The sequence below is a fragment of the Pseudorca crassidens genome, chromosome 6, assembly GCF_039906515.1.
Source record: "Pseudorca crassidens isolate mPseCra1 chromosome 6, mPseCra1.hap1, whole genome shotgun sequence".
NCBI lineage: Eukaryota > Metazoa > Chordata > Mammalia > Artiodactyla > Delphinidae > Pseudorca > Pseudorca crassidens.
Window position 1 is genome coordinate 54,540,491 of NC_090301.1, and position 27,065 is coordinate 54,567,555.

Consider the following 27,065-nt stretch of genomic DNA (forward strand, 5'->3'; position numbering starts at 1 on the left):
GAAGTCCTCATTCCTTCTTATCCTACCCTTAACCACACTCTATCCGTGATGTTCTTCCACATATTTGAAAACTGTTATAAATTCAATCCTTAGCCTTCATTTTTCAATAACCCACAATTTAGTTGTTTTCACTAATTTAAATAACTTCTATTGTTTTTAATTATAAAAGTAATACATGCTCAGTGAAAATTTTTGAAAATCAAAAATATATAGGGAAAAAAACTGCAATCTCACTACCAAGATATAAATACTGTTATTATTTTCACATTATATCTGCATATAATTGAACTAATACCATAAATTATTTGCTTGGCTCTTTTTTTTTTCTTTTTGGCCATGGATGCGTAGCTTGCGGGATCTTAGTTCCCCGACCAAGGATTGAACCCAGGGCCACGGCAGTGAAAGCGCTGAGTCCTAACCACTGGACCAACAGGGAAGTCCCTTGCTTTGCTTTTGAACGGGCAATATCTGTAGCTGGTAAAGTCAATAGTTACGGTCAAAGGGTATAAAGTGAAAAGTGAGTGTCTCCCACAAATTCCCTTTCCAAAGGTAACAACCTGACCAATTCTTACATATCTTTCCTGAGTTGGCCAAGGAGTGGCTATGTAATTTTGAATCCTGCTTTTTTCAATTATCACTTAACTTTGGGCATTTTCTCGTATCATTAAAATTCCTTGTAAACATTTTACTGGCTACATAATATATCAGCCTATGAAAGCACTATATAGTTTACTGAACCATTCCCCTAAATTTAAACCTTGGCAATGTTTATAAATTTTTTCACTATAATGAACATCTATGTACATAGATCTTCTACATTTCTGATTATTTCTTTGGGATAAATTACTATAAGTGAACATGACAATTTACATTTATGTTAAAGAAAATATTCTCACCACAAAGGAAAAATTTATAGTTACCTTTTTCTTTTTTAGTCCTAGTATCAGACAAACAGGCTTTGGAGCTCCCCAAAGCAACCAGCCACCTTTGTCTTTCAGCTGCATTCACTGCCTTCATGTAGAAATGCTGCTCTCCTGGAATGATTAATTCCATTCTTGTGTTGTCTGCTGAATGGACTACGATGATAAACAAAGGGAAAATATAGTCACGAACTCAAGTAATTTGTGGAGAATCAAATCATCACTTACACAGTATTAGATGTTTCAGACCTAAAACAACAAACTCTGATTCAAGAGGCAGGCAGTGACACCTCCTTAAGGGGTATCCAGGGGTACCCTCCAAGCCACCATTCTCACATATACCCAGGCTGGCAGTGGTGTCAAAGTGGTTGTAGCATGTGAACAGAAAACAACAACAAATTAACTACTGAAAAGTGAGATCTAAGAACTCCCTCCCCTGGGGCCACCAGTACCCCTGTCACACTTATCACACTCTTTTTTACAGAATTTTACGTCAACCACCAACCTAAAATAGACCTAAATATAAAAGGTAAAACAATAAACCTTCAAGAAGATTTCTTAAATAGGACATAAAAAGTTCTAATTAAAAAAATTTTTGACAAATTGGGTATTACTGAAATTAAAAACTTCTGTTCGTCAAAAGATACCATTAACAGAATGAAAACACAAACTACAGATCAGGAGAATTATCTGCAATATGAAAACTCATTCAGACTATACGAAGAACTCCTACAAATCAATGTGAAAGATAGCTCAGTTTAGAAACTGGGCCAAAGACTTGAAAAGGGACTTCAAAAGAAGAGGATGTTCAATTGCCTAATTAATATCTAAAAAAATACTCAACATCATTAGTTATTGAAAAAAATGCAAGTTAAAACCACCATGAGAGGGATCTCCCTGGTGGCGCAGCGGTTAAGAATCTGCCTGCCAATGCAGGGGACACGGGTTCGAGCCCTGATCCGGGAAGATCCCACATGCCGAGGAGCAACTAAGCCTGTGTGCCACAACTACTGAGCCTGCGCTCTAGAGCCCGCCAGTCACAACTACTGAGCCCACGTGCCACAACTACTGAAGCCCGCGTGCCTAGAGCCCGTGCTCCGCAACAAGAGAAGCCACCGCAATGAGAAGCCCGCACACCGCAACAAAGACTAGCCCCTGCTTGCCCCAACTAGAGAAAGCCCGCGCACAGCAACGAAGATCCAACGCAGCCAAAAATAAATAAATAAATAAATTTAACAGTGATTCAATCCATTAGTGTTTAAAAAAAAAAAAACACCATGAGATAGCACTAGGTATAATAGAACAATTCAAAATCTTCAAATTGCTAATAGTAAGCTTTGGCAAGGATGAAAAGCAACTGAAACTCTCATACTAGTTGAAAAACAAATTGGTACAATTACTTTGGTAAACAGTTTGGCACTATCTGAGACAAAAAGTCTCTCCTTGATCAAACTTGTTGGGCTCTTCTGAACCCTCTGCTTGACTAGGCCCAATCTGGGGCTTCCAGCTCTGTCCTAGTAGAGTCCACTTTTAGCAAACATCCTGCTAAGTCAGTTTAGCCAGAATCCCCCACCCTCAATATCTGATCACCCTCCTTATCTGACCAAATTCCACTTCCCACCACCCCCAGGTAATAATATCTGATCACCCTGACCTGCCTCCAATAAGAATCCCGTTAGGTCTGTTTAATCAGAATCCCCCTTTACCTCTGAAGTTTCATCCTTGTAATTTTCCATCCACTGATTCCCCTATCCCGCCCCCTGCCACTCTGTTCCTTGGCTATAAACTCCCACTTTTCTTTGTTGTATTCAGAGTTGAGCCCAATTTCTCTCCCCTACTGCAAAACTCCACTGCAGTAGCTCCTATACCTATTCCAACAGACCTGAGTAAAGTCTGCCTTACTGGGTTTTTTTAATAATTTTTTTAAATTGAGGTATAGTTGATTTACAACATTATACTAGTTTCAGCTGTTCAACATAGTGATTAAAAATTTTTATAGACTATACTCTACTTATAGTTATTATAAAATATTGCCTACACTCCCTGTGCTGTACAATACATCCTTGTAGCTTATTTATTTTATACACGGTAGCTTGTGCCTCTTAAGCTTTTACCTCTATCTTGCTCCTCCTCCCTCCTCTCTCCCCACTGGTAACGCTAGCTTGTTCTCTACAGCTAGCTTGTTCTCTACATCTGTAAGTCTGCTTCTTTGTGCCTTACTGTTTTAACAAAAGTCAAGAATAGTATTTCCTTTAATATCCGTTAAAGCTGAATGTATGAATATTCAATGTCTCCCTTAGCAATTCCACTCCAGTTCTAGATATATACTGAACAGAAACGCATATATATGTTCAACAAAATAAATATATGAGAATGTTTATGGCAGCTTTACTTATTATAGTCCCAAAATGGAAACAAAATGGAAAAAACAAACAAATACCCATCAGTACTAGAATGGAGAGCCAAACTGTGGGACAATCACACAATAAAAATATTACAACACATCAGTAAGAATGGTGAACTGTTACAAAGAACGACATAGATGAATTTCACAAATATAATGGTAAGCCAGACACAAAAGAAAACATTGATTTATTCCAGTTATATAATGTTCAAAAGCAGGCAATACTTAAATATGGTGATAAAAGTCAGATTAATGGTAACCTTTTAGAGAGATTAATGGCTGAGGTAACATGATTATTATCCCAGCATCTAGAATGCTGATAATATTCTAATTCTTGATCTGGGTGGTGATTACACAAATGTATTCACTTTGTAAGCATTCTTAAGGCTGAATATTGAAGATTTGTGCCCATTTCTGTATCTTATTCTTTAAACAAATAACAAGGACAACAATAACGCTGCCATGGCTTGAAAAAGTGCTAGAGTTGCCTTAAGAATTCTGCCACTAACAGTCTTTTAAATATCCTCAAGGTTGTCAAATCTTTGAACTTTGAATGTAGTTTGATTTCTGACAAGAGTCAGAATCTCATTTGGAATCAAATATGAAGAATAAGATGAGATAAAACCATCATTTTTTTTTTATATCTTTTTTGGCCGCAGTGCGTGGCATGTGGGATCTTACCCCAACCAAGTACCAAACCCTGTGTGCCCCATGCAGTGGGATCACAGAGTCTTAACCACTGGACGGCCAGGGAAGTTCCCATAATTTTTTAAAAAAATAAAAATTCATGCTTTGAATGTGCTTTTCTTGTGTGATTTATAAAAATAAAACAAAATTACACCTCATATAGTTCAGAGAATATGCAAGTAACAACGCTGAAGTGTTTCTATATCTTATGTAGCCATGAGCCCCTGTAGGGTGTAACACGCCTTTCTCTAGTGCTTTATTTCTTCCTTCAATTCTCTTTGAAGAATTCAATACTTTTCATTACCACTTTGTCTGATTTCTCCTACCTACTTGCACCCCACATATCCCAACCACACACACAAATGAATCAATGGTCCATGAAACCTTCCTTCATGAAAATTACAGCATGACTTACTGCTTTTTTCTCCCCTTTTGAAAAAGCACAGTATGGAAAAGGAGTGGGGAAGGTAACTTTACAGTAGAGAAATCTGACAGACACTACCTCAGACAGGTGGTCAAGGTTAATGTCAAGAGTGGTATGTCAGCTCTCTCGGGTCCTCACTTCCAAGATGACGAAGAAAAGAAGGAACAACAGTTATGCCAAAAAAGAGCCATGGCCATGTGCAGCCTATTCACTGCACCAACTTCGCCCAATGCATGCCCAAGGACACCATTAAGGTCATTAATTAACACAGTAGAGGCCGCAGCCATCGGGGACATTTCGGAAGTAAGTGTCTTCGATTCCTGTGTGCTTTCCCACCTGTACTTACATCAAAACTACATTACTGCGTGAGTTGTGCCAGTCAGAGCAAGATAGTCAGGAATCATTCCCGTGAAGCTCATCCCAGACGGACCAAACACTCCCACCCCAGTTTAGACCTGCGGAAGCTGCCCCATGACCTCCACCAAAGTCCACGTAAAGACTAAGTCCTTATAGACTGAAGAAAAACCATCCTCTCCAAAAAAAATATTAAAATGGAAATTATACATTGGAAAAAAAAAATGGTGTATCATGTTGACAGCATGTACTCCTGATGTGCTCTTCCTCCCTAAAACCCATAACCCCAGTCTAATCATGGGAAAAACACCAGACAAATTCGGATAGAGGAGCTTCCTACAATATTCCTGACCAGTACTCCTTGAAACTCTCAAGATCATTAAAAAAAAAAAGAAAAAGAAAGGAAAAACATCTCTATTACCCAGAAGAGCTTATTTCCAATTCAGCAAAGAACAAGAGTTTATGACTCTGAGTTCATACTTTACCAAAAACCTGCGCTGGCCTCATCATCTTTAGAGTTCAGCTTCCAATCTTTACAACACGCTTCAATGAACATGAAAGAAAACACTTGTAGACTCAGCATGGACACTAAAGTGGCATCCACAAGAAATTGCTTTTTCAAGTCCACATTGGAAGACTAGCACTAGTACTTCGAATTTCAATTCAAAGTATATTTATAGAGGGAGAAATATCAAAAATTGTGCCTAACAATGCTAAGTGCCACTTCTGAACGCTAAGGAGATAAATGGCATTAGAAGATCCCTTCCTGGTTAGAAACGCTTTTCTCCTCTTTTTGCAGTATGCTGAAGAACACTTTACTTACCTAACTACAAATTCATTTAATTCCATATATTCACTTACCTTTAATTTCACAAACTGCCATCTTTATACTTCCTTTGCTCCCTTTGCAAACATCATCTTGTGAATCATAGTAGGACAGGATTCCATTATCTAAAACAAACCAACGAGGCTGCCAACCTACAAAGATCATAAATAACAAAACAGCAATAAAACAGTACTTTAATCACACAGAAAACTATGATTACAAAATTTACCATCCATGTCATTTCTTGGCTCTAAAATAACATTCTGACAATGAAAATCTTAATTGCCAAGATCTGCCCAAAATACTCTTGCATCAATCTCCATTTTGCTGGAAGAGATTTCTGGAGAAACCTCTAGATCAGAATAAATATGGGGAATAATACCTTTATTCTGGCTTACAACCTTCTCATTAACAACCCATTAGACCCATCTTCAAAAATAGCCCTACACACAGAAAACAGCCCAAACACAATTGCCCCTTTCTTCTAAGGGAAACAGAGTCAGGTTATAACATAATGGAAAAAGCAACAGAAGACATGGATTCTAGCCCTAGTTTTGTTATCATTCTTTGTCCCAGGTTGAATAACCTGAGACGAATTTTCATCCCATTAAATATCAAAAATTCCCAGTCTCCAAAATGAGTGAATTGAACAAGAAGACCTCTCAAGTGCCACCTCGCCCTCTAATTCTGCAATGTGGCTTTCCTCTCTCCTATAAAATACTCCACCTAAGCCAACTCCCTTGCACACAGTGAGTGCTGAATGATTTACAGTCTCTCACACAGAAGTCGCATACCCTGTGGTGAGAGCATGGAGCCACCACTCCTCTCTCCTTGCCCTGCTGTTGCACAGCTCAGGCAGAAATGCTAGAAATTGAAATCATTCATTTAATTAGCATTGACTCAGTGACTACAGCACACAACTATCACAGACTTGGCTCTAATGCGAAGCTGGGGGTGATGATGTCTTTCCTTGAAGCTCAACTCCCACTCTTGCAAGCCATACTCAGTGTTCCCTGAAATCTTATCAAGCATGCCACTAATTTACAACAGTTCACTGATTAATAACATGGTGACCATGCTGGAGGCAGTGCGACTGCCCTTGTTCTTTCTGTGACTGTTAAATCACCATTCAGCCTGGTCACTTTAGACACTGTCTGCTATATTAATCAGTTCAGTTTTTCTGGGCCAAATAGTACCAAGACAGTGACAGATAGGGGAATCATTCTTACATCCTGATATAGACCCAGGATTTACCTCCCCAAAAGGCTTTACCTATAACACTTTTGAAATGACAATGCTGAGTAATCATAAAAAGATTAACAGCAGGGAATGTGATAATACAGTTCAGAGGGATGGATATCCAAAACCAAGTTTCAGAGGCTTGGAAAATTCTTTTTACGAAACTCTATATTCCTTAATGAGGTCTAGCAAATTAGAAGGTAAGTTCTTCTGGTACATGAACTTTATCTTGTTCATCACTGAATTCCCAAAACCTGGGAAAGGTGCTTGGCACACAACAGGTACTAAAAAAAAATTTAATTCTCAAGTGATTGAATGAATGAATGATTACAGAAAACTGAGATATTGCCTGTTACCCATAAGAGTACAGATACACAGTATATCCATAATGTATTGGGCATGCATAGAAATGATGAGGATGGTATCTTTCCAAATATTAATTCACCTTGGCAAACAAATTATAAAAAGGTTATGGTGAAAATACACTCCTCTAACCCCAGTCTAGTGTGCCTACAGGACAAATTGTGATTTTGTAAGCCTGCATTATTGTGATTCAATATCTCTTTAAAATAAATATTGAGCAAAATGATTCATTTAGAATTTGTACCAACTTGAAAAGTGACTATAGTTAAGTATATTAATCTAAGACTGCTAATGATCTCTACATACCTCTTTGAAGAAATATTTAATGAAACAATCTCTAATTGATTCACACATATGTATAAGGGCTATATCTGTGGAAAAAATGCATAGGTATTCCTTTTTCTAATACGTTTTCATAACACACATTCTTTTTTATCTCAAACTACCATATGTTACTGAAATTCTTATTCTCTACAAAGGATTCTTAAAGCACACTGTCATCAAACTGGAAGGTTCCTTAAAGATCACTTAGTATGAACAGCTATTCATCCTTCTGACCTAAGATGAACTAAAATAATCAGCATGCCACTGAGCCAAATTTAAATTTTAAAAATAGAATTCTTCCAAACAAAAGATTTCATTTCATCAAGCTTCTACACTGCATACTAGCAGTTAACTTAAATGCTCTGCAAAGATTAAAACCTTAAGTACACAAAGTTAAAAGCTCAACCAGCTGGTGCTCAGCGACAGGAGATGAGAAAGAGGGCCACTAAGACCACATTTAGCTCCAGGAATAAATTTTGACTCATCTTAGTAATCACCCATTGCTCTGGGCTATGCATAAGATCCTCACATGACCTCCCAAGCCACTGCGTGCTTAGAATGTTTGCAACGAGATGATCATCTGCATCTCAAAGCAGAGTAACTACCATCTCAAAGTTAAACAGTATAACTGTTCTCACAACAGCCCATGTGAAAATGCCTAATAAAAAAAATTTGCCTCGTTTTTTTAAATGTTTCCTGTTAAAACATACCAGTTACAGAAATAAAGTGTTTGACATTCTAATGCAAACAAAACATCCATGTATCATAAATGTTAAAGCATTCGCTGCTATAAATGTCTTTAACATTCCAACTAATCAAAAAAAAGAGACAATTATAGCTCAGTGCTTATGTCTTTAAGTGTTTATGTGCAAATTTTGCACAAGGTCAGATGGACACAAGTTGAATGTCTGATACAATTACTAAGGGGTTCAATACTTTTGGCAGAGTGAACAAGTGGGCAGCAAATCAAGACTGGCCTATTACACTAAACCAAGAAATCTGTTTGCTATTTAATCCTACTTTAAATCCACTCCCCTTCCTCTAATTTGGTGAGATCACAGAATTCTGGAGTTGGAAGACACCTTCAGGATAAACTAGTTGATCACCACTGCCCTATGAGACAGATCTTGAGAGGAAAAAGTGACTTGTCCTTACTGTTAGCTGATGGCAGAGATGGGACTACAACTCAGATTTAAGGCTCTTTTAATAAACCAGACTGTTGGTGTCATGGAAAAGGGCCCTTCCCTGCTGGTCTCTCATTTCTACAGAAACGCCTAGTTCTTTGGTGTTCTTCCTTTCAACCAACTTCATGAGTGAAACTGATTTGCCTGCTCCACCTTCTGTGTCTTGCACTTTCTCCCACAATTTCTCACACACTTACCTGAATACCAAAACATAAGGATAACTCATTGACAATCAACCCCTAAGAGAATATAATCTGGGAACAGCTTCCAAAATCTTGCTTGCTATGCTTGAACAACTTCAACGAAGAGAACTTTTAAAATAAACCGTGTTGCTAAGGAAAATTAAAAGAAACAGTGAAAAGATTTCCTAAAACGAAATCTTGATTTTAAAGGGCCCATTACAGTCCTATGCCCCAACAACTCAGTTATCAACAAAATGCTGAATTAAGTGTGAATAAAGGCAGAGACTGCAGCAACACATGTAGAGTGACTAGGAATGGTTCCGGAAGCTACAGGAGAAAACAGAAGTATTATTACACGGGCAAAGAAATGGTCAGGTGCACTTCCCACCCTCAGGATGGTGCGCAGCCTCGAACTGTCCCCTGCAGAGGCCAGATGGGCACTTACAAGGGACAGAGAGAGCGATTAAGCCCGGGAACCAGACAGAACCGATTCGCTATGAGGGTCCCCGCCGGCCTGCCGGAGGGAGGAGGAGCCCCTTACCCGCCTTCTCCGCAGCCTCCCTGCCTGAGCCCGTCCAAGTTCTCTCCCCGCCGCCCCCACCCCCACCCCGGTCAGTGGAGCCCTCATACCCGTGAGATAGTTGGTCCACTTGTACAGAACTCCCTCCATGCTTCAGAGCCCGGCGCCGCGCATCCTCCTGGCCTGGCGCCGGCCGCGGTGAAGGGGGAAACGCGGGGCCTGGGCAGCCCCTCCCGGCCCGCCCGGGCCCCTCCCCGGGCGCCCCCAGCCAGCACAGAGCAGCCCTCAGCCCGCGCGCGCTGCCGGGACGTGGCGGCCCTCAGAGGCCGGGACGGCGGCCGCCGCGTGGTGCTTGGGGGCCTTGAGACATCCCCGGGCGAGCCCCGAAGGCGGCGGCAAATTCGGGACCAAGGCCGGCCTCCCGCTCGCGCTCCCACCGCCCCGCTGCTCCCTTCCGCGCCCCGGCGCTCCTTCCTCCTCGCCCGCCTTCCTTTCCTCCCCCAGGTCTCTCGTTTGTTTTCATTGACCTCGACGTCGCTTTCACTTCCTGGATGAAAGGGGCCGGCTCGTCCCGGGAAACCCCTCCCCGGCGGCGGGGCTGGAGGAGCGGGCGCGCCTTGCTGCGGCTCAGCCCAGCCCGAGGCTGCGCGAGGAGGGCGGGTCGGAGCCGTGACTCCTCCTCATCCTCCCACAGGCCCTAGGCTGGCGGCCCTGGGTTCCCGCTCTCACCCAGAACGCCGAGCTTCGGACCGACGGCACCCCCGGGGCCTAAGCCTCAGGGCCCGGGACCGGCGGACTCGGACCTGGCTACGTGCGCAGCCCCCGGGCCGACCCTAGGACTAGCCGCCCCCCTCCCCCACCCACGTCGCGCTCGTAGGCCTCTCAGGTTTTCCTGTAACTGAGTCTCAGGTCTTTCTGGTGGTTTTTTCAAAAAAAAAAAAAAAAGCCTCCTCTTTATGTTTCCTTCGTATCCTTCTCCCATTCAGGGGGTCCGAGAAATTATCTTCTAGGAAGTCAGTGTACATTGAGAGTCCCACCACGCCGACAAAGAATCTTAGCCACAACTTCATTTAGAATATAAAACACGGAAGCAAGCGTTGGACTTTATTTTAAAAATGGAAGTTTTCTCTAGCCTTTATGATTTTTTAAAATCCTGTTTGGAAATGACCATCCCCTTGTATAATTGACAATAATTTTCAGATTTCTGTAATTTCACAAGCTTTAAGCAAAGCCGATATAAGCAGGCTCGGTGCTGCGGCTTTTAGGCTTTTAGCATCACTGAGGCGGATAACACCTCCCCTTCCAGAGCCTAATCCAGGCCTTCGCTGAGGTCCTTCTGGTTTGGGTAAAAGTCTTTGGGTGTTCGCTTGGAAATACGGCGAATTGACGGATAGATGGACAGATGGAAATGTATTTAATAAATCGAATACGTATAGTTAAATGTTAATGATAGGATCCAAGTAGTGGATATAAGGCCGCGGTGATGGGGTAGTAAAATTTATTGTTTGTTGTAAAGTTCTTCATGCTAAAATGTTGGGGGTGAGGATATAAGGCTGGCTTTGTGTCGGACTTGGTCAAATCCCTGCCGCGTATTAGCCGTGAGATTGAAACAGAATGCCCAATACTCAAATTACCTAGTTTTCTCGTCAGTGGAATGTGGATAATTACCTATGTCGCAGACTTGGTAAGAAAAGCAAAACTGTTAAGAGCTTTACCCGCACTCCTAGAAGCCCTCAAATCAAGGGCGACAGCGAGTGGTGAGGGAAGGAAATGCAAACCAGCAGCCGGTCCCGAATCGCTGGAGTCGGCTCTGGGGAACAGCCGTTAACCCGCTTCGGGGAGCAGCGGTACCTCTGTGTACTAGTGTGTGGCTTAGCCTGGAACCGCTTAATGCATGACTTCGACCCCGAGAAGGCGCTTCAAAGACACCGCAGAAGCAGAATGCCTCCCCCGATGCCCACCAGTTCTCTAGGGATCTGAGGAGACGCCTTTCATGCCCAGAAATGACAATCGTATCCTCGGACTACGACATCCCATCAGTCTTATTTCCTCTTTTGCCAGTTTCAAAAGGTAACGCGAACGTTACTATCGAACCCTGAGGAAACTGTTTGTAAATTATGCGGACTTAGCGAGAAGATGCGGTGCAAGTGTGGAGTGTTGCCTTAGCGACTGAAAACAGCCAGCCAAAGCTAGGGGTCCCACCAGGACGAAACCAGCAGCCAACGCGCAAAAATTCCGCTGCTGGGCGCGCCGCAGGGAAAGGGGGCGGGGCCACGCTTCACCCCGCCCCCGGCCTTTTATGACGTAGGACAATGACTGCCACGCGTCGTAACTAGGCTGCTGGCGCGGCCACTCCGCGCCAGTGACACGCATGAGGGAACGCGGTGGTCATCTGGGGCCGACTCTCGGAATCATGCATTTCTTATTTAGGTTAATCATTTTCGTTTACCTGTGGGGCATTTTTACTGCTCAAGGACAAAAGGCAGAGGAGAGCATAGAGGAAGTGAAAATTGAAGTTTTGCATCGTCCAGAAAACTGTTCTAACACAAGCAAAAAGGGAGACGTGCTAAATGCCCATTACGACGGCTTCTTGGCTAAAGACGGCTCGAAATTCTACTGCAGGTAGGAAATGATGCGAACAGCTCCCGCGTCCAGTTGATGCACTAAATCTAGCCTCCCTCCACCAACCAGAAACCTGATTTGTTGTTTGATTTGTTCTTGTTTTTTAACAGCGAGAGTTCAGCCTTTTATTTCTAGGGGGGAAATCAGATTTGATACAGTATTTCCCTATTATATGGAATATTATTTTAAATTACTGAAAATGTTGACCCAAGAAATTATTAAAAATACACACATCCATACACTCCCCCGACCACCACCACTACCCTTCGTACCTATAGAAGTAAGTCAAGGTACTGTTTGTAAGAATGTTCACACTTTTCCTTTGCTGTGGGTTGGAGCCTCCTTACTGAGGACTACGTAGAGTTGTTTGGGAGATATTGTCTGGCCTTCAGAAGCACGATATTTACTGGCTGGAGGCCACTTTCCAGCTGTATCAAGAAGCCACTACAATGACTTTGTCTGGTGACTTCCGGACCCTGTGTCCTGCCTGCCCCCTCATCCCACCACTACTTACTCTGATTTAATTGATGGTTTATTACTCAGAGGTAGAATGTCTTTTCTCCTTCTGTGCTCTTACCCTATAAAAATACAATTGGGGAAAGTTAGTTCTTTGCATCTAGAATAGAGAAATTTAATAAGAAGAAAAAATACAAATTTTAATCATGGTTCAAATGACTTTTTGAGGCTAAACCTGTACCATTATTTTTTAGAACAAACCCAGAATGGTAAATAAGTCATTTGGACAATCCATGCAGCTAGTTAGGGGCAGGAGACCCATTAAAAAGTTAACTGTTGAATAGTTTTTGTAAAGATGACAAAACAAGAAAATGAGATGACTCCTAATGACTAGCTTTGGGCAAATCATACCTCTGTCTGGCTATTATGAGGGAAGTTTGAGCCAAACACCCCACTAGGGGGTTCAGAATGAATCTTAATATAGGAAAAGAGATGGTTAGAGAGGACTCCAATTTTAAATTGGAACTAAATGCTCAGCTGTATTTTAAAGTTTGATTTTATTTTTCTTGAAATCAACTTACCTAGGTGTTGTTTTTAATTATAGCCGGACACAAAATGAAGGCCACCCCAAATGGTTTGTTCTTGGTGTTGGACAAGTCATAAAAGGCCTAGACATTGGGATGACGGATATGTGTCCTGGCGAGAAGCGAAAATTGATTATACCCCCTTCATTTGCATATGGAAAGGAAGGCTATGGTAAGGTGTTTTAATATGTATATCTCTAAGTTATATTTAAAAATAAGTCATAGACTTCGGGTATATAGTTAAAAAATCAAAAGCAGACTCTCAAAGTTAAATAAGATATAGAATATAGGGTCCAATAAACTTTAGCTCTATCAAGTCCAGTCATCATTAAAGAAAGAAATTAAAACAAAAATGATATACCATTTTCACCCATCAGATTAGCAAAGACATAAAAGTTGGCAAAGGTATGGAAAAAACAGCAGTCCCATGCATTATTGCTGGGAATGTAAATCATTCGACCTCTTTAGCAATTTCTATCAAAATTTAAAATGTACATATCCTCTGATCCCATAGTTCAATTTCCAGGAATGTGTACCAAGGTACATCTTAAAGAACATGGATTGCAGACTTTTTTGGGTAGCAAGACTGCAAACTACCCGAGTATCCCTTAGTAGGAAATTAGTTAACTAAGTTATGCTATATCTATACAGTGGATTATTGTGCAGCCAGTAAAAAGAATGAAGTAGAGCCATATGTATTAATGTGTTAAAGATAAAATGGGATAGAATATATTCCTGCAACAAATATTTATTGAGCATCAGTGCCTGGCTCTATTCTAGGCACTGAGCATAAAGCAGTGTACAATGCAGAAACAGTTTCCTAACCTCAATGAGAGCTTACATGTGAGAGGGAAAATTTCACATACGTATCATGTATCTACATAGACTATCTAAAAAATACACCATCTGATGATATTAAATGTTCCTGGGAAGGAGGCCTGAGGGTCAAGGGTAAGGAGATTTCCTCTCATTCTGTAATATATTATACTATTTAAGTTTTTTACTGTATGCATGTACTAAATTTTTTATTGAAGTATAGTTGACTTAAAATACTATATTAGTTTTAGGTATAAAACATGGTGACTCGATATATTTATAGATTACACACCATACAGAATTATTACAGTATTATTGACTATATCCCCTGTGCTGTATATAACATCCCAATTGGTGGGAATGTTAATTGGTACAGCCACAACTGAAAACAGTACAAAAGTTTCTCAAAAAATTAAAAATAGAACTACTATATGATCCAGCAATTCCACGCCTGGGTATTTTTCTGAAGAAAATGAAAACACTAATTTGAAAAGATATATGCACCCCAGTGTTCATTACAGCATTATTTACAATAGCCAAGATATGGAAGCAACTTAAGTGTCCATCGATGGATGAATGGATAAAGAAGATGTGGTATACACACACACACACACCACACACACACACACACACACACACACACACACACACACACACACACACACACACACACACACACACCACTGGAATATTACTCAGCCATGAAAAGGAATGAAATCTTGCCATTTCTAACAACATGGATGGACCTAGAGGGTATTATGCTAAGTGAAATAAGTCTGACAGAGAAAGATATGTATTAATTTTTCAAAAATTAAATTTTTTAAAATCACTAAAGTTAAAAGTGGAGCAGAATAGAGAAATTTTTAAGAGGGGAAAATGGGCTGTGTGGCAGAGGGCCGGTTTCTATATTGCATTCTCAGTTGGGTCCTTGCTTCCTATTGCTGTGTGAAGACTATAAAGATTTTTCTTTTGGCCACACCCCAGGGCTTGCGGGGATCTTAGCTCCCCGACCAGGGATTTGAACCCATGCCCCCTGCAGTGGAAGTGCAGAGTCCTAACCACTGGACCATCAGGGAATTCCCCAAAGGAAGAATCTTTACCTCCTCATTCTATTTAGAGCCCTTCTTAACCCCACGTATTTGAAATATTTAGTATATAATTAAAGCAATTAAAGATTTTCTACAATGAAATGTTGTCTTTACTCCCCAATATTTCATTGAAATGGCACACCCTCTTTAAGGCTGTTAGTTTACTCATTAGGCGGAATGGTTCCCTCGCCTATTCTTTCCAGCAAAAGTAGGGGATCACTGCCCCAAATTGGATTGGAGGGAAGTTAGTGGTACAAGTCAGATCCAATCAGATTTAAAGCTCCTAAAGAGACAGTTCCAAATAACTACAGCTTCACTTTCAAAGCTTTTCGCCAATCATTTGGTTCCATCAAAATAGCTCCCACAGAACCATAATTAGTGTATCCTATTTTTAGTTGTAAAGGAACCTAGGAGAGGGAGAGAGAATTGAAGATAAATTGAACGCAGTCTTGTCCTAAAAATGCTGTCATAGGTTGAGGTCAATTCTAGGCAAAATGATATAGGCAGAGTTTGCCTTTCATTCTCCTTAATCTCATTTTCAGAGTTTCTCTTTCTCTCTTGTAGATACCTCCACATTCTGCCTGCTACCAGGGCACCCACATCTCTCATCAATAGGTGCTCATCTTGGGTCCTGTTACCCTGTGACAAATGAGTACTTGTTTTATCCTTTTTGTAAACTAATTTATGCTTAGATACAAATGACTACCCAGTCTGCCTAAGCTATTAATAAGCCAGACCCTTGCTACAAAAATGTAGAAATTTGACTTGAAGTTAGTTCATATTCAATTTGAGGTGTCTTCAATAAATATATAAAAATAATGAATCTGACTAGTAACATCACCAACACCTACATTTTACACGTAAGGAAACTGAGGCCCGACAAAAGTGTGTTCTTTGGAATGTAGTTAACTGCTAGTTTACCTGCATTATTTATAATAGCTTACTAATAGCTTGAATTCAATTATTTTAAAAGCTGCTGTGTATACCATAAGTAACTGCTTAACAAACAATATCTTGATTGAATAAGCTTTTTTAAATAAGTTGTTATTAAGACCTAACATTAGCTATAACTTTATTTTAGGTAGTACTTGAAGAAGTCTTTTCCTGTGCGCAATATCTTTGCCTAATGTCACAGAGCACCCCTGCATGTCTTGAAATGCATGTGACTTGTTAGTGCTTTAATTAACAGTACATGTGGTATGTATAGATTCTTTACATTAACTTCTAATTCTTTGATCTGCTTCTCTAAATACAAGTAATTCTATAGCAAATGCATATTTTTCTCTTCTTTATACTGTAATTTTTTAGTAAGATAAAACTTAACTGGCAATATATTCTATGTTTACAGTAGAATTTTGGGGAAACTTAGACTTGTAATATTTTTTAAGAAATTTGAATTTGTGTTTTGAATTTGTTTTTAATTATTGTCAGGAGAAGTTATTTTTCTGTCATAAAGAGGTCTTAACTGGACAGAATAGGAATCGGTTTTGTAAAAATGATCAGTCAATCAATCTCTAGCTCTTTTACTATAAAGTCAGGTAATATGTGGTATGTTGGTTGGGATGGTCACATTAGTCATGTAATATGTGGGTAGATTTTTCTATGTCCTGGCTTTGGAGATGGCTGATCCACTTATTTTGGCTGTAACTTTCAAGCTTTTTTCTTTGGACTATGTAAATACTTTAGCAAGAATTCTCCACTTTTTCATTTAAAAAATTACTGTTTGCTTCAAAGAACAAACTTAGCCATTTTTTAAATAAGTGATAGAGGCCATTCATTCAACAAATATTTGAGTAACTATAATGTACTGGTGACAAAAGCCACCCACTGCCTCTTAGCAAGTCATTTCTGCAGGTCATTTTTATGAATGGCCTTCTGAAGTAGCCCATAGATTGCTAAAGTCATCTGTGACATCACTTAATAGATTAACTTTATTAAAGAGAGCTATTTAACTTAATACTTAGAAGGCTTTTTTGTGATTATAAATTTCTTCATGAAATTGTTACTGGTTTGTTCTGTCATTGCACTATTGTTTGTCTATAAAAATTTGAAAGACATGTATACTAATACATATATTTTATTCATACTTCCAAATAACTGAACAAAATCATTTTCTAAAAGATACCTATCTTTGAAATTGTTCTGCCTGTGAATTTCTTCTCTGCACTAGCTCTCTCCTGTATAATGTTGGGGTATATTAATAAAAATTACATGATTTAGGGCTTCCCTGGTGGCTCAGTGGTTGAGAGTCCGCCTGCCAATGCAGGGGACACGGGCTCGTGCCCCGGTCCAGGAAGATCCCACATGCCGCGGAGCAGCTGGGCCCATGAGCCATGGCCGCTGAGCCTGCACGTCCGGAGCCTGTGCTCCGCAACGGGAGAGGCCACAACAGCCACAACAATGAGAGGCCCGCATACCGAAAAAAAAAAAAAAAAAAGAATACACCTGCCAATGCAGGGGAGACAGGTTAGAGCCCTGGTCCAGGAAGATCCCACGTGCCGCAGAGCACCTAAGCCCATGCGCCACAACTACTGAGTCTGCGCTCTAGATCCCGTGAGCCACAACTACTGAGCCCACGTGTCACAACTACTGAAGCCCACGTGCCTAGAGCACGTGCTCTGCAACAAGAGAAGCCACCGCAATGAGAAGCCTGAGCACTGCAATGAAGAGTAGCCCCCGCTTGCCGCAACTAGGGAAAGTCCACGCACAGTAACGAAGACCCAACGCAGCCAAAAATAAATACATTAATTTTTAAAAATACATGATTTATATTTATTTCAATTTAATCAGGAAATAATGGTCCCCTGGGTCTTTAGAACTGACTTGGTTTGAAGACATATGGAAAAAGTGTTCCTAAGAAATATTTAGAAAGCAATTTTTATAAATATGAAATAATATAATCATAATGCTATAATGGCTATTTGTAAATAAATATTTGAACATTATCTTCATGTAAGTTAAAGTGTTAAAATTTACACCTTTAGCAGAAGGCAAGATTCCACCTGATGCAACGTTGATTTTTGAGATTGAGCTCTATGCTGTGACCAAAGGACCACGAAGCATTGAAACATTTAAACAGATAGATGCGGACAATGACCGGCAACTTTCTAAAACTGAGGTAATTCAAACAGATTTCATATGTACAATCTCATTTTTTGTCACATCTGTGTTATAGCTATTATTTTTACTTCTACCTAGTATGGACTGATTAATTTGCTTTTATAGAGCTGGTTACAAAAAAACTAAATTCCAAGAAGAAAATGTACTTTTTTAATGTAAAACTTGAAACTAAGACTGTTTAATTTCCTTTCTCCCTGCAAGAGGGTCATTAAAATACCAAACTAATCTCTACGAGGCATTTCTGGCATCTAACCTACAGGAGAAGATCTTTTCAAGCAGCACTGTAGGAATTTGTAACTGGGCAAACAATTCCCACCTCATAGGATTGTGAGGATTACATGAGATTATTAAAAGAACTAGGAAAAATTTGAACTGTGTAGTCCAGAAAGTTGGTAAACAGGGTCCTGGAGTTCAGTTACCTAGCTTCTGCATCCTTAAAAAGCTAAAAATAGAGTTGTCATGTGATCCAGCAATCCCACTCCTGGGCATATATCCAGACAAAACTATAATTCAAAAAGATACATGCACCCCTATGTTCATAGCAGCACTATTTACAATAGCCAAGACATGGAAGCAACCTAAATGTCCATCGACAGACAAATGGATAAAGAAGGTGTGTGTGTGTGTGTGTATACACACACACACACACACACACAGGAATATTACTCAGCCATTAAAAAAAAGTGAAATAATGCCATTTGCAGCAACATGGATGGACAGAGAGATTATCATACTAAGTAAACTAAGAGAAAGACAAATATCATATGGTATCATTTATATGTAGAATCTAAAAAAATGATACAAAAATGAACTTACTTACAGAATAGAAATAGACTCACAGACGTAGAAAACAAACTTATGGTTACCAAGGGGGAAAGGAGGAGAGGAGGCATAAATTGGGAATTTGGGATTAACAGATACACGCTACTATATATAAAATAAACAACAAGGACCTACTGTTGTCCCTGTAGCACAGGGAACTATATTCAGTATCTTGTAATAACCTATAATGGAAAAGAATCTGAAAAAGAATAGATCATAGATATATAGATATTTGTATAACTGAATCACTTTGCTGTGTACCTGAAACATTGTAAATCAACTATACTTCAATGCAAAAAAAAAGTGATAATAAATAAAATACCCAGCCTTGTTTAACACTATCTCCAAAACGTTGTGCTTTACTCTCTTTAGTTATTATATGTATTAATATATGATTTATTTATGTAATATACATAATTTCCAATAGAAATATAATTGAGTTACATACATAATTTTAAATGTTTTAGTAGCCACATTTTAAAAAGTAAAAAGAAACAAGTGAAATTAATGTTAATTAACTCAATATATCTAAAATATTGCCATTTCAACATGAAACCAATATAAAAATTATCAATGACATTTTTTATTATCTTCAAAATTTGTTGTGTATTTTACCCTTACAGTAGCTTGTCTCAATTTGATCTACCACATTTCAAGTGCTTAATGGACATATATGGCTAGTAGCTACCATGTTAGGCTGTGCTTATAATGTGTCTTTGCTTAGAGAAATGTCATATAGAGAAAAGGGAATACTTCAGAATACCTGTTCCTTATTTGACATTAGAGAGATGATCATAATTTGTAGATTGGGGGAGAGCTATAGAAGCATAGAAAAATTAAGAAAATTAAATTTTATTTCAAAACCTGTAGTTGGGTTTTTTTATTCATTATACATATTTATTATTGGGTTGGCCAAAAAGTTCATTCGGGTTTTTCATAGGCTGGAAAAACCCGAATGAAACTTTTTGGCCAACCCAATAACTTTAGAGATTATAGAAATGCCAATTTGGATTTTATTCACTAATGGAAATTCTTAAGAGGGAGTTTCCTTTGGTAATGTGGATAGTGTAGATTATTGGAAAGCATTTAGTTTCAACAAAATTCAATTCAAATGTTAATCTGAGTATGTACCACTAACCACCTATAACCTCGGGGGAAACTAGTTTGAAGATCTGTTTCTCTTCAGAAAATTGCTTCAAAGGTTGAAAAAATTAAACCTCAAATAGCTTTTTAAATTTTTGTATCACTTATTATAAGCAGTCTTAGATATGAGTTTCTTTATGTAAACATTTTCTCCAAGTTGCTGGAAATTTCTTGTGATATATTTTTATTAAAGAAATATTATTTTGGCCTAGATAAGTCATTACCTGAAAAAGGAATTTGAAAAAGATGAGAAGCCACGTGACAAGTCATATCAGAATGCAGTTTTAGAAGATATTTTTAAGAAGAACGACCATGATGGTGATGGCTTCATTTCTTCTAAGGAATACAATGTCTATCAACATGATGAACTATAGCATATTTTTATTTCTAAATTTTCTTAGCTATTTACTGTACTTTATATGTAAAACAAAGTCACTTTTCTCTGAGTTGTATTCTCTATTTTTCCCCCATGAACATATTTTGATCCCTTCAATACATGTAATTTTGGAATAATAAATGTGAGGCTGTTTTGCAAAAGTTAACTTTCAAGTAAGGCGTGATTGTGTTTCCTTTTGCTTTATTCTGTTAACATGAATTGCACCACCATAAAATCGACCTCTGCATCCTAGTGGGCAGCTTTTCCCCTTCAGGTTATAGGAGGACATCTATGTCAAAATCCACAAGCTCTTCCCAACTCTAACCTTAACAGCATGTACAGTTATGTAAATATCCAATTTTTAATATTTAAAGTGCCCCATATTTTTAAAATATTTAATAGGGACCCAGGAATTAACATTTCATTTGTTTATACATTTCACAGCATTATGGATAGTAGGATATAAAAATCATAGGACCGAGGAATCTTCCTTTAGTATACATGCAGGGAAGTATTAGTTGTATAACTCTGTCAGAGAGCCTCAACACAGTCTCTGTACTTTTTGGTGCAAGGTTCTGGCCTTAGGTATTTGTTCCAATGACTAATGTTTGAAAGACATTTCATCAGACCAAAGGCTTTGTGCCTCTATCTTAGAGCAGGCATCATAAAGTCTGTACTGCTCTGACTCTTGCATTCCCTCAGACATCATTATATGCCTCTTCCTTCTTGTAGGCCTTTATATCTACCATCCCTAACTTTTTGTCTTGATAGTTTTAAATTGATGCTACGCTATTTCTTAGTCTCCCTTTCTCTAGGTATCTCTATCCTATGTCACTTCTCACAATGTTCTTGTTATTAACCATGAACGAGCATTACAAACTGGTATGCCATCAAGTTTTTGATAAATGTGTAGAACTTATTTTACACATGAGGATATCAAATGAGGATGCAGATGAGGATGTAAAGTGCCATGGCGATTTTGTGTCATGGTCAAATCATTGTGGTCCAACATGTTGAGAATAAGAGGTAAGAGATGCTGTAGAAAATCATGTTGGTACCCAAGAAAGGATACATATTTATTGGAACATGTAAGATTTACTTACTGTGTATGTAGAAAGTGTGGTTAGGCAGTAAATAGCTCTATTCAAAACCAACTGAGTTCAAAACAAAGTCTTTTCCATTTTCTGAAACTTGCTCTTTCCAAACCATTGTTCACTGTTCATCTTTTAACCTCTTTAAATATACTGCTAGAAATCCTATAATTTAAAAGTATAAGGGCAACACAAAAACCACTAGATTAGTGGATATTACATATGCATAGCACAGTTAGACACTTTGTAAAATAAAAACCTTTACTATCTTTTCTTTCCCCCCTGTATTTCTTCATTCCTATACCCAATTTTATAACTCCTCCTCACTTAATCATCAACTTTCATCCCTTTACTTCCCTCAGAAAAACCCGCTCCGTTCAAGTAAACTAAGTTGCTAATACAATATTATGTTTTGGTTTGGAAACTGCCCCCATTCTCTATATCCATATTAATAAAAGTCACTAGAAGTTTTTTTGATCAGTATACTCATATTTGCACCTTAATTATAATATACTCGGCCCAAAACAAAAATACCGTGAAGGCTATAAATGGAAATTATCCTATGATACCAACTTTCTAATTCTAACCTTTCTGTCCCATTGTTTTCATACCAAGTGCTTTTAAACTTATGTTTGTTTTTTATTTATTTATTTTTGGCTGCATTGAATCTTCGTTTCTGCGCACAGGCTTTCTCTAGTTGTGGTGAGGGGGCGCTATTGGGCCTAATCAAGCAGAGGGCTCAGAAGAGCCCGACAAGTTTGATCAAGGAGAGACTTTTTGTCACAGATAATGCCAAACTGTTTACCAAAGTAATCGTACCAATTTGTTTTTCAACTAGTATGAGAGTTTCAGTTGCTTTTCATCCTCACCAAAGCTTACTATTAGCAATTTGAAGATTTTGAATACTTCAAGTATACCTAGTGCTATCTCATGGTGGTTTTTTTTTAAAACACTAAATGGATTGAATCACTTTTATTTATTTATTTTTGGCTGCGTTGGGTCTTCGTTGCTGCACTCGGGCTTTCTCTACTTGCGGTGTGCGGGGGCTACTCTTCCTTGAGGTGTGCAGGCTTTGCATTGCAGTGGCTTCTCCTGTTGCAGAGCACAGGCTCTAGGCGTGTGGGCTTCAGTAGTTGTGGCACGCGGGCTCAGTAGTTGTGGCTCGCAGCCCCTAGAGTGCAGGCTCAGTAGTTGTAGCGCACGGGCTTAGTTGCTACGCGGCATGTGGGAGCTTCCCAGACCAGGGCTCGAACCCGCGTCCCCTGCATTGGCAGGTGGATTCTTAACCACTGCACCACCAGGGAAGTCCCTAAACTTATGTTTTAAAAAATTATAGGGCTTCCCTGGTGGCGCAGTGGTTGAGAGTCCGCCTGCCGATGCAGGGGACACGGGTTCGTGCCCCGGTCCGGGAAGATCCCACATGCCGCGGAGCGGCTGGGCCCGTGAGCCATGGCCGCTGAGCCTGCGTGTCCGGAGCCTGTGCTCCGTAACGGGAGAGGCCACAACAGTGAGAGGCCCACGTACCGAAAAAAAAAAAAAATTATAGATGATGGTAAATGAACACGGAGATTTACTCAAATTCTAATCACATTTAAATAGTTTAAAAGATAAAATATTAATCCTTCCACATACATATAGTATACAACTATTTCGTATTTACGTAATTGCCTAATGACTTCATAGGCATATGCCTAGTAGTGACTGCTGTACTATTTGATTTCTGGAACTTTAACATAGTATTTTTGTAATAATTTTAAAATGGTGTATAGTAAATAATTTAGGTTGCTTGTGTATAAAAAAATTTCAGATGTCTTACAGAGTAGATGCAAAAGGTCTCACAGAACTAAATACGTTAAATGTTTTAGACATTTTCAAAGGAGAAAAGAAATAAACATGTCCCAGCTGCCTTAACTTTAAAATGACTGTAGTGAGACAAAGCTGGCGAGCACATATATGTGTACATCACAAAATGGCAGCCCATTACCACTATCAGTCATCTTTAATTGTGTACACAAAACCCCACACTGAGCTCAGTGTGCTTTTAATTTGATTCCACAATTAAACATTTAGGATTACATTAAATTATTAACACATTTTTCTCATTTTACCAGACCTAGGGCAACAGTTAAAGCACCATAAAGTTGCCACTTGTGTACTCTTGTCATTCTTAGATCTTGAATTAAAAGCCAACTAAAAATAAAATTGATATCTAGAAAATTTCTATGTAAAATGAGACTAAATCCCAAAATATACTTCTAAAGTGACTGGCAGATTTTATGAAGGAATATCTATATTCTGAATTTTATATTTAAACCTTTTCCAATATAAACATTATTAATCCTCATGACAATTTATGAGGTAGACACTATTATCATCTCCACGTTATAGATGGGAAAAATGATGCCCAGACAGGTTAATTTCTTGTTCCCCTCCCTCTTTAATTTGCTACAACTCATCAAAGCAAACCTAGATAATTTTGGAAAGGTGTGTGGCACAGTTGCACCTAAAGCACCAGCAAGATACATTGACTTTCCATTTTATTTCATTCTCTTGTGCCAAACATCAAAACAAGGAACTGCATGAAGTCTCACATACTTCTGCCCATCGGCAGAGCACTGAAAGCACCCATAAACCGTCTCCCTTTTAAAGCTCCCCATGCCACAGAGTATGCAAGGTCCTTTTGGAATGCTGTGATTAAGTAAATTAACTCGGATATGAGTCCCTTCTTTGAGTGAAATATCACTCATGCTGAGAGATTTGTCATAATAGTCAGAAAAAAGATCATCTAAGTAAAGCTGTGAACGAGAAATGGCATCCATCACTCTTCTATCTAAAAGGACAAAAAAAGAAATGTGTTAAAAGTCAAATAAAAAATGTATAGCCAAACTGCAATTATAACTATGTGTGAATCTAAACCATCAGTCATGAAATTTGGCTTTTAAATTTAAATTCTTAAGACAGTATTACTGAAGAGATAACCTCAAGTGTTAATCTGAGAAGCAAAAAATCTTCAGCGGACATACTTCTTTCAAATAGTATATTTCTCAATCTGTAGAGCAGTGCAAATGTTGCCGTTTCTTCCATTTCAAATCCTCCTTTTGACACTGAAGTGACACAAAGGTCTATAAAAAAAAAATTTTAGAAGATGTTATAATTTGAACAACTCATATATATATATTTTTTGCGGTACGCGGGCCTCTCACTGTTGTGGCCTCTCCCGTTGTGGGGTGCTCCGGACACGCAAGCTCAGCAGCCATGGCTCACGGGCCCAGCCGCTCCGCGGCATGTGGGATCTTCCCGGACCGGGGCACGAAGCCGTGTCCCCTACATCGGCAGGTGGACTCTCAACCACTGCGCCACCAGGGAAGCCCAAACAACTCATGTTTTATTGGGAGTTTTAATTGTGGTTGAATTCTGGTATGTGCCATTCATTTTATTTTTTTAAGTTAAATTTTACGTATTTTTAGAAAAGGTAACATTTACATGGTACGAAATTCAAAGAGTACAAAAAGAGGATACGGTGACAAATAAGTCTCTACGTTGACCCCAGCCTAAGTTTTCTACCCCGGGGTAATTACTGTTGTGTGTACTTCCAGAAATACTCCATATATTTTACATGCATAAAGAATATGTATATATGTATGTAAGTATGTATATATATAAAAGTGTTTAGGCTCAAATAGATACACATTTCTTTAAAATATCATAGAGATTATTCCATGTCAGGATCTTCAGTGCTACATAATTCCTAATGGTTTCACAGTATTCTATTGTGTGGATGCACCATTATTCAACTAGCTGCTGATAATACACCTTAAGGTTATTTCCAATCTTTTGCTATTATGAGCTGACTATCCTTATACCCACATCATTTCATATATGTATATCTATAGGATAAATTCCTAAAAGTGTAAATAAGGCTAAAATATATGTAATTTAAAATTTTGATGGACATATCAGTTCTATCAGTTTACACTTCTAGTGATCAATATTATTGTAAAAACCTACACCCTTGGACTTCCCTGGTGGTCCAGTGGTAAAGAATCCGCCTTGCAACACAGGGGACACAGGTTTGATCCCTGGTCAAGGAACTAAGATCCCACATGCTGCGGGGCAACTAAGCCCACGAGCCACAACTACTGAGCTCGCGCACCTCAACTAGAGAGCCTGCGTGCGGCAAACTCTAGTTGCCCATGCACTCTGGAACCCGAGCGCCACAACTACAGAGCCCACGTGCCCTGGAGCCTGCATGCCACAACTAGAGAAGAGAAAACCCACAGGCCACAACTAGAGAGAAGCCCGCGTGCTGACACGAAGAGCCCACGCGCCACAACGAAAGATCTCGCGAGCCCCAACGAAGATCCCGCATGCCTCAACGAAGATCCCACATGCTGCAACCAAGACCCGATGCGGCCAAAAGAATAAATAGATACATCTTTTTTTACAAAAAACCTACACCCTTTAGTGTCCCAGAAAAAACTTAATTAGTATGATTTGTTTCTGGACTCCCTATTCCCTCCTCCGACAGAACTGCAGAAACAAAAACAGGTCTAAAAATGTTCATAAATCACCATGGCTAAGGGGCTCCCTTGCCTATTCCTTTGGGCTACACCTAGACTTGAGCTGGCTGGTCTAATAATCTTAAAACCTGTGAAATGTAGAAATTTAAACTGAGCTGCACTGCAGTATTATATAAGGTGACAATTTGGGGGAATTATTTGTAACTTTAAGGTTTTAGGGAAAGTCCAGAGTTGGGGGAGCTGGGTCTATGAAAGAAAAACCGGAAGAAAGGTTGTCTTTGGGTACCCTAGTTTGGATGCCTTGACACCTTCGACATCTTACTGTCTACCTACTCTATTTGCCATCATCAAAAGCTACCTATTAGACGATAATTTTTTATTTTCCCATATAAGTCAAGGAAATACTGTCAGTGGATTGTGTTCTCACTCTTAGCTATAATTGTAAGTGGGTGGTGGGAAGACTACAGCCTTCCCCAAGAAACAGGGATGAGGTGATGAGTAAGTAAGGACTGGAGGGTCTTTCCCAGTTACTTCACCCAAACATAATATTGACAGTACTTGAGAGCAGCACTCTTCTATTATTAGACACTCAGAAAGAGACAGAGATTCTCATTAAATCCTTCTTTAAAAATATAATCATTTTGGTGTTTCATGCAAATCACTCACCAAAGGCACCATCCAAGTAAATGAAGAGTTCGAAAACACTGTAAGCTATGGTTGTGTGTGCTGGAAAAACAATAGCTTTGTCCCTTCCCCTGGTATTCTGTTCATCCATAAAATGAAACTATATTAAATAAATTAAATAACATGGTTAAGGAGCACAACACATAAGGATATATTTTTGGAGAAACAAAACATTCCCTACAATCCTACCAAAAACAAACATCCCCACCCCTACAAGCAAAGAATGCTCCTACTTGAATTCAACTGTTTCTAGCAGAGATCCAAATTAATGGTCCATTGGAGACTTGTGATCTATATTAGGAAATACCTCTCACTA

General features: G+C 39.2%; 3 protein-coding genes and 1 pseudogene across 17 annotated transcripts in view; 2 read left to right on the plus strand and 2 right to left on the minus strand.

Annotated features, from left to right (window-relative positions):
• Positions 1-9,724, minus strand: part of PLEKHA3 (pleckstrin homology domain containing A3) — a 138,381-nt gene extending 128,657 nt beyond the window's left edge. For 9 of the 10 annotated variants that reach the window (XR_010944367.1, XR_010944366.1, XR_010944364.1 and 6 more), the window contains exons 1-3: positions 9,538-9,675; positions 5,651-5,767; positions 921-1,076 (exon numbers count right to left, since the gene is read on the minus strand). Coding sequence is in view for 1 of the 10 variants with exons in the window: in XM_067741409.1 (XP_067597510.1) it covers positions 921-1,076; positions 5,651-5,767; positions 9,538-9,577 (313 nt within the window). In the remaining 9 variants the exon portion in view is untranslated. Of the gene's footprint in view, positions 1-920; positions 1,077-5,650; positions 5,768-9,537 lie in introns of all 10 variants that reach the window. The other variant, XM_067741409.1, reaches the window with a different exon arrangement.
• LOC137225949 (putative ribosomal protein eS26-like) lies at positions 4,581-4,931 on the plus strand (annotated as a pseudogene).
• A 1,999-nt stretch (positions 9,725-11,723) lies between the features above and the next one.
• On the plus strand, positions 11,724-20,627 carry FKBP7 (FKBP prolyl isomerase 7). 2 transcript variants are annotated; one of them, XM_067741419.1, is made up of 4 exons: positions 11,724-12,049; positions 13,110-13,261; positions 17,981-18,111; positions 20,291-20,627. In XM_067741419.1, the coding sequence occupies exons 1-4, from the start codon at positions 11,799-11,801 to the stop codon at positions 20,450-20,452; spliced, it is 696 nt and encodes a 231-aa protein (XP_067597520.1). In that variant the 5' UTR covers positions 11,724-11,798; the 3' UTR covers positions 20,453-20,627. The 2 variants fall into 2 exon arrangements, with proteins under 2 accessions (XP_067597520.1, XP_067597519.1); XM_067741418.1 differs by having other exon boundaries at positions 11,726-12,049; positions 17,978-18,111.
• Positions 20,628-23,962: 3,335 nt separating this feature from the next.
• The window catches only part of PJVK (pejvakin), a 37,567-nt gene continuing 34,464 nt past the window's right edge, over positions 23,963-27,065 (minus strand). For all 5 annotated transcript variants that reach the window (XM_067741414.1, XM_067741415.1, XM_067741416.1 and 2 more), the window contains 3 exons: positions 26,732-26,849; positions 24,569-24,667; positions 23,963-24,375 (listed from right to left, as the gene is read on the minus strand). In XM_067741414.1, coding sequence (XP_067597515.1) covers positions 24,083-24,375; positions 24,569-24,667; positions 26,732-26,849 — 510 coding nt within the window. In that variant the 3' untranslated portion in view covers positions 23,963-24,082. The remainder of the gene's footprint in view (positions 24,376-24,568; positions 24,668-26,731; positions 26,850-27,065) is intronic.

Excerpts from the sequence above, each read along its gene's own strand:
- FKBP7 (XM_067741418.1), top strand. The coding sequence starts at position 11,799 with ATGAGGGAACGCGGTGGTCATCTGGGGCCGACTCTCGGAATCATGCAT. Across the intron at positions 12,050-13,109 it reads GGCTCGAAATTCTACTGCAG|CCGGACACAAAATGAAGGCC; the intron begins GTAGGAAATGAT and ends TTTTAATTATAG. Across the intron at positions 13,262-17,977 it reads ATATGGAAAGGAAGGCTATG|CAGAAGGCAAGATTCCACCT; the intron begins GTAAGGTGTTTT and ends TTACACCTTTAG.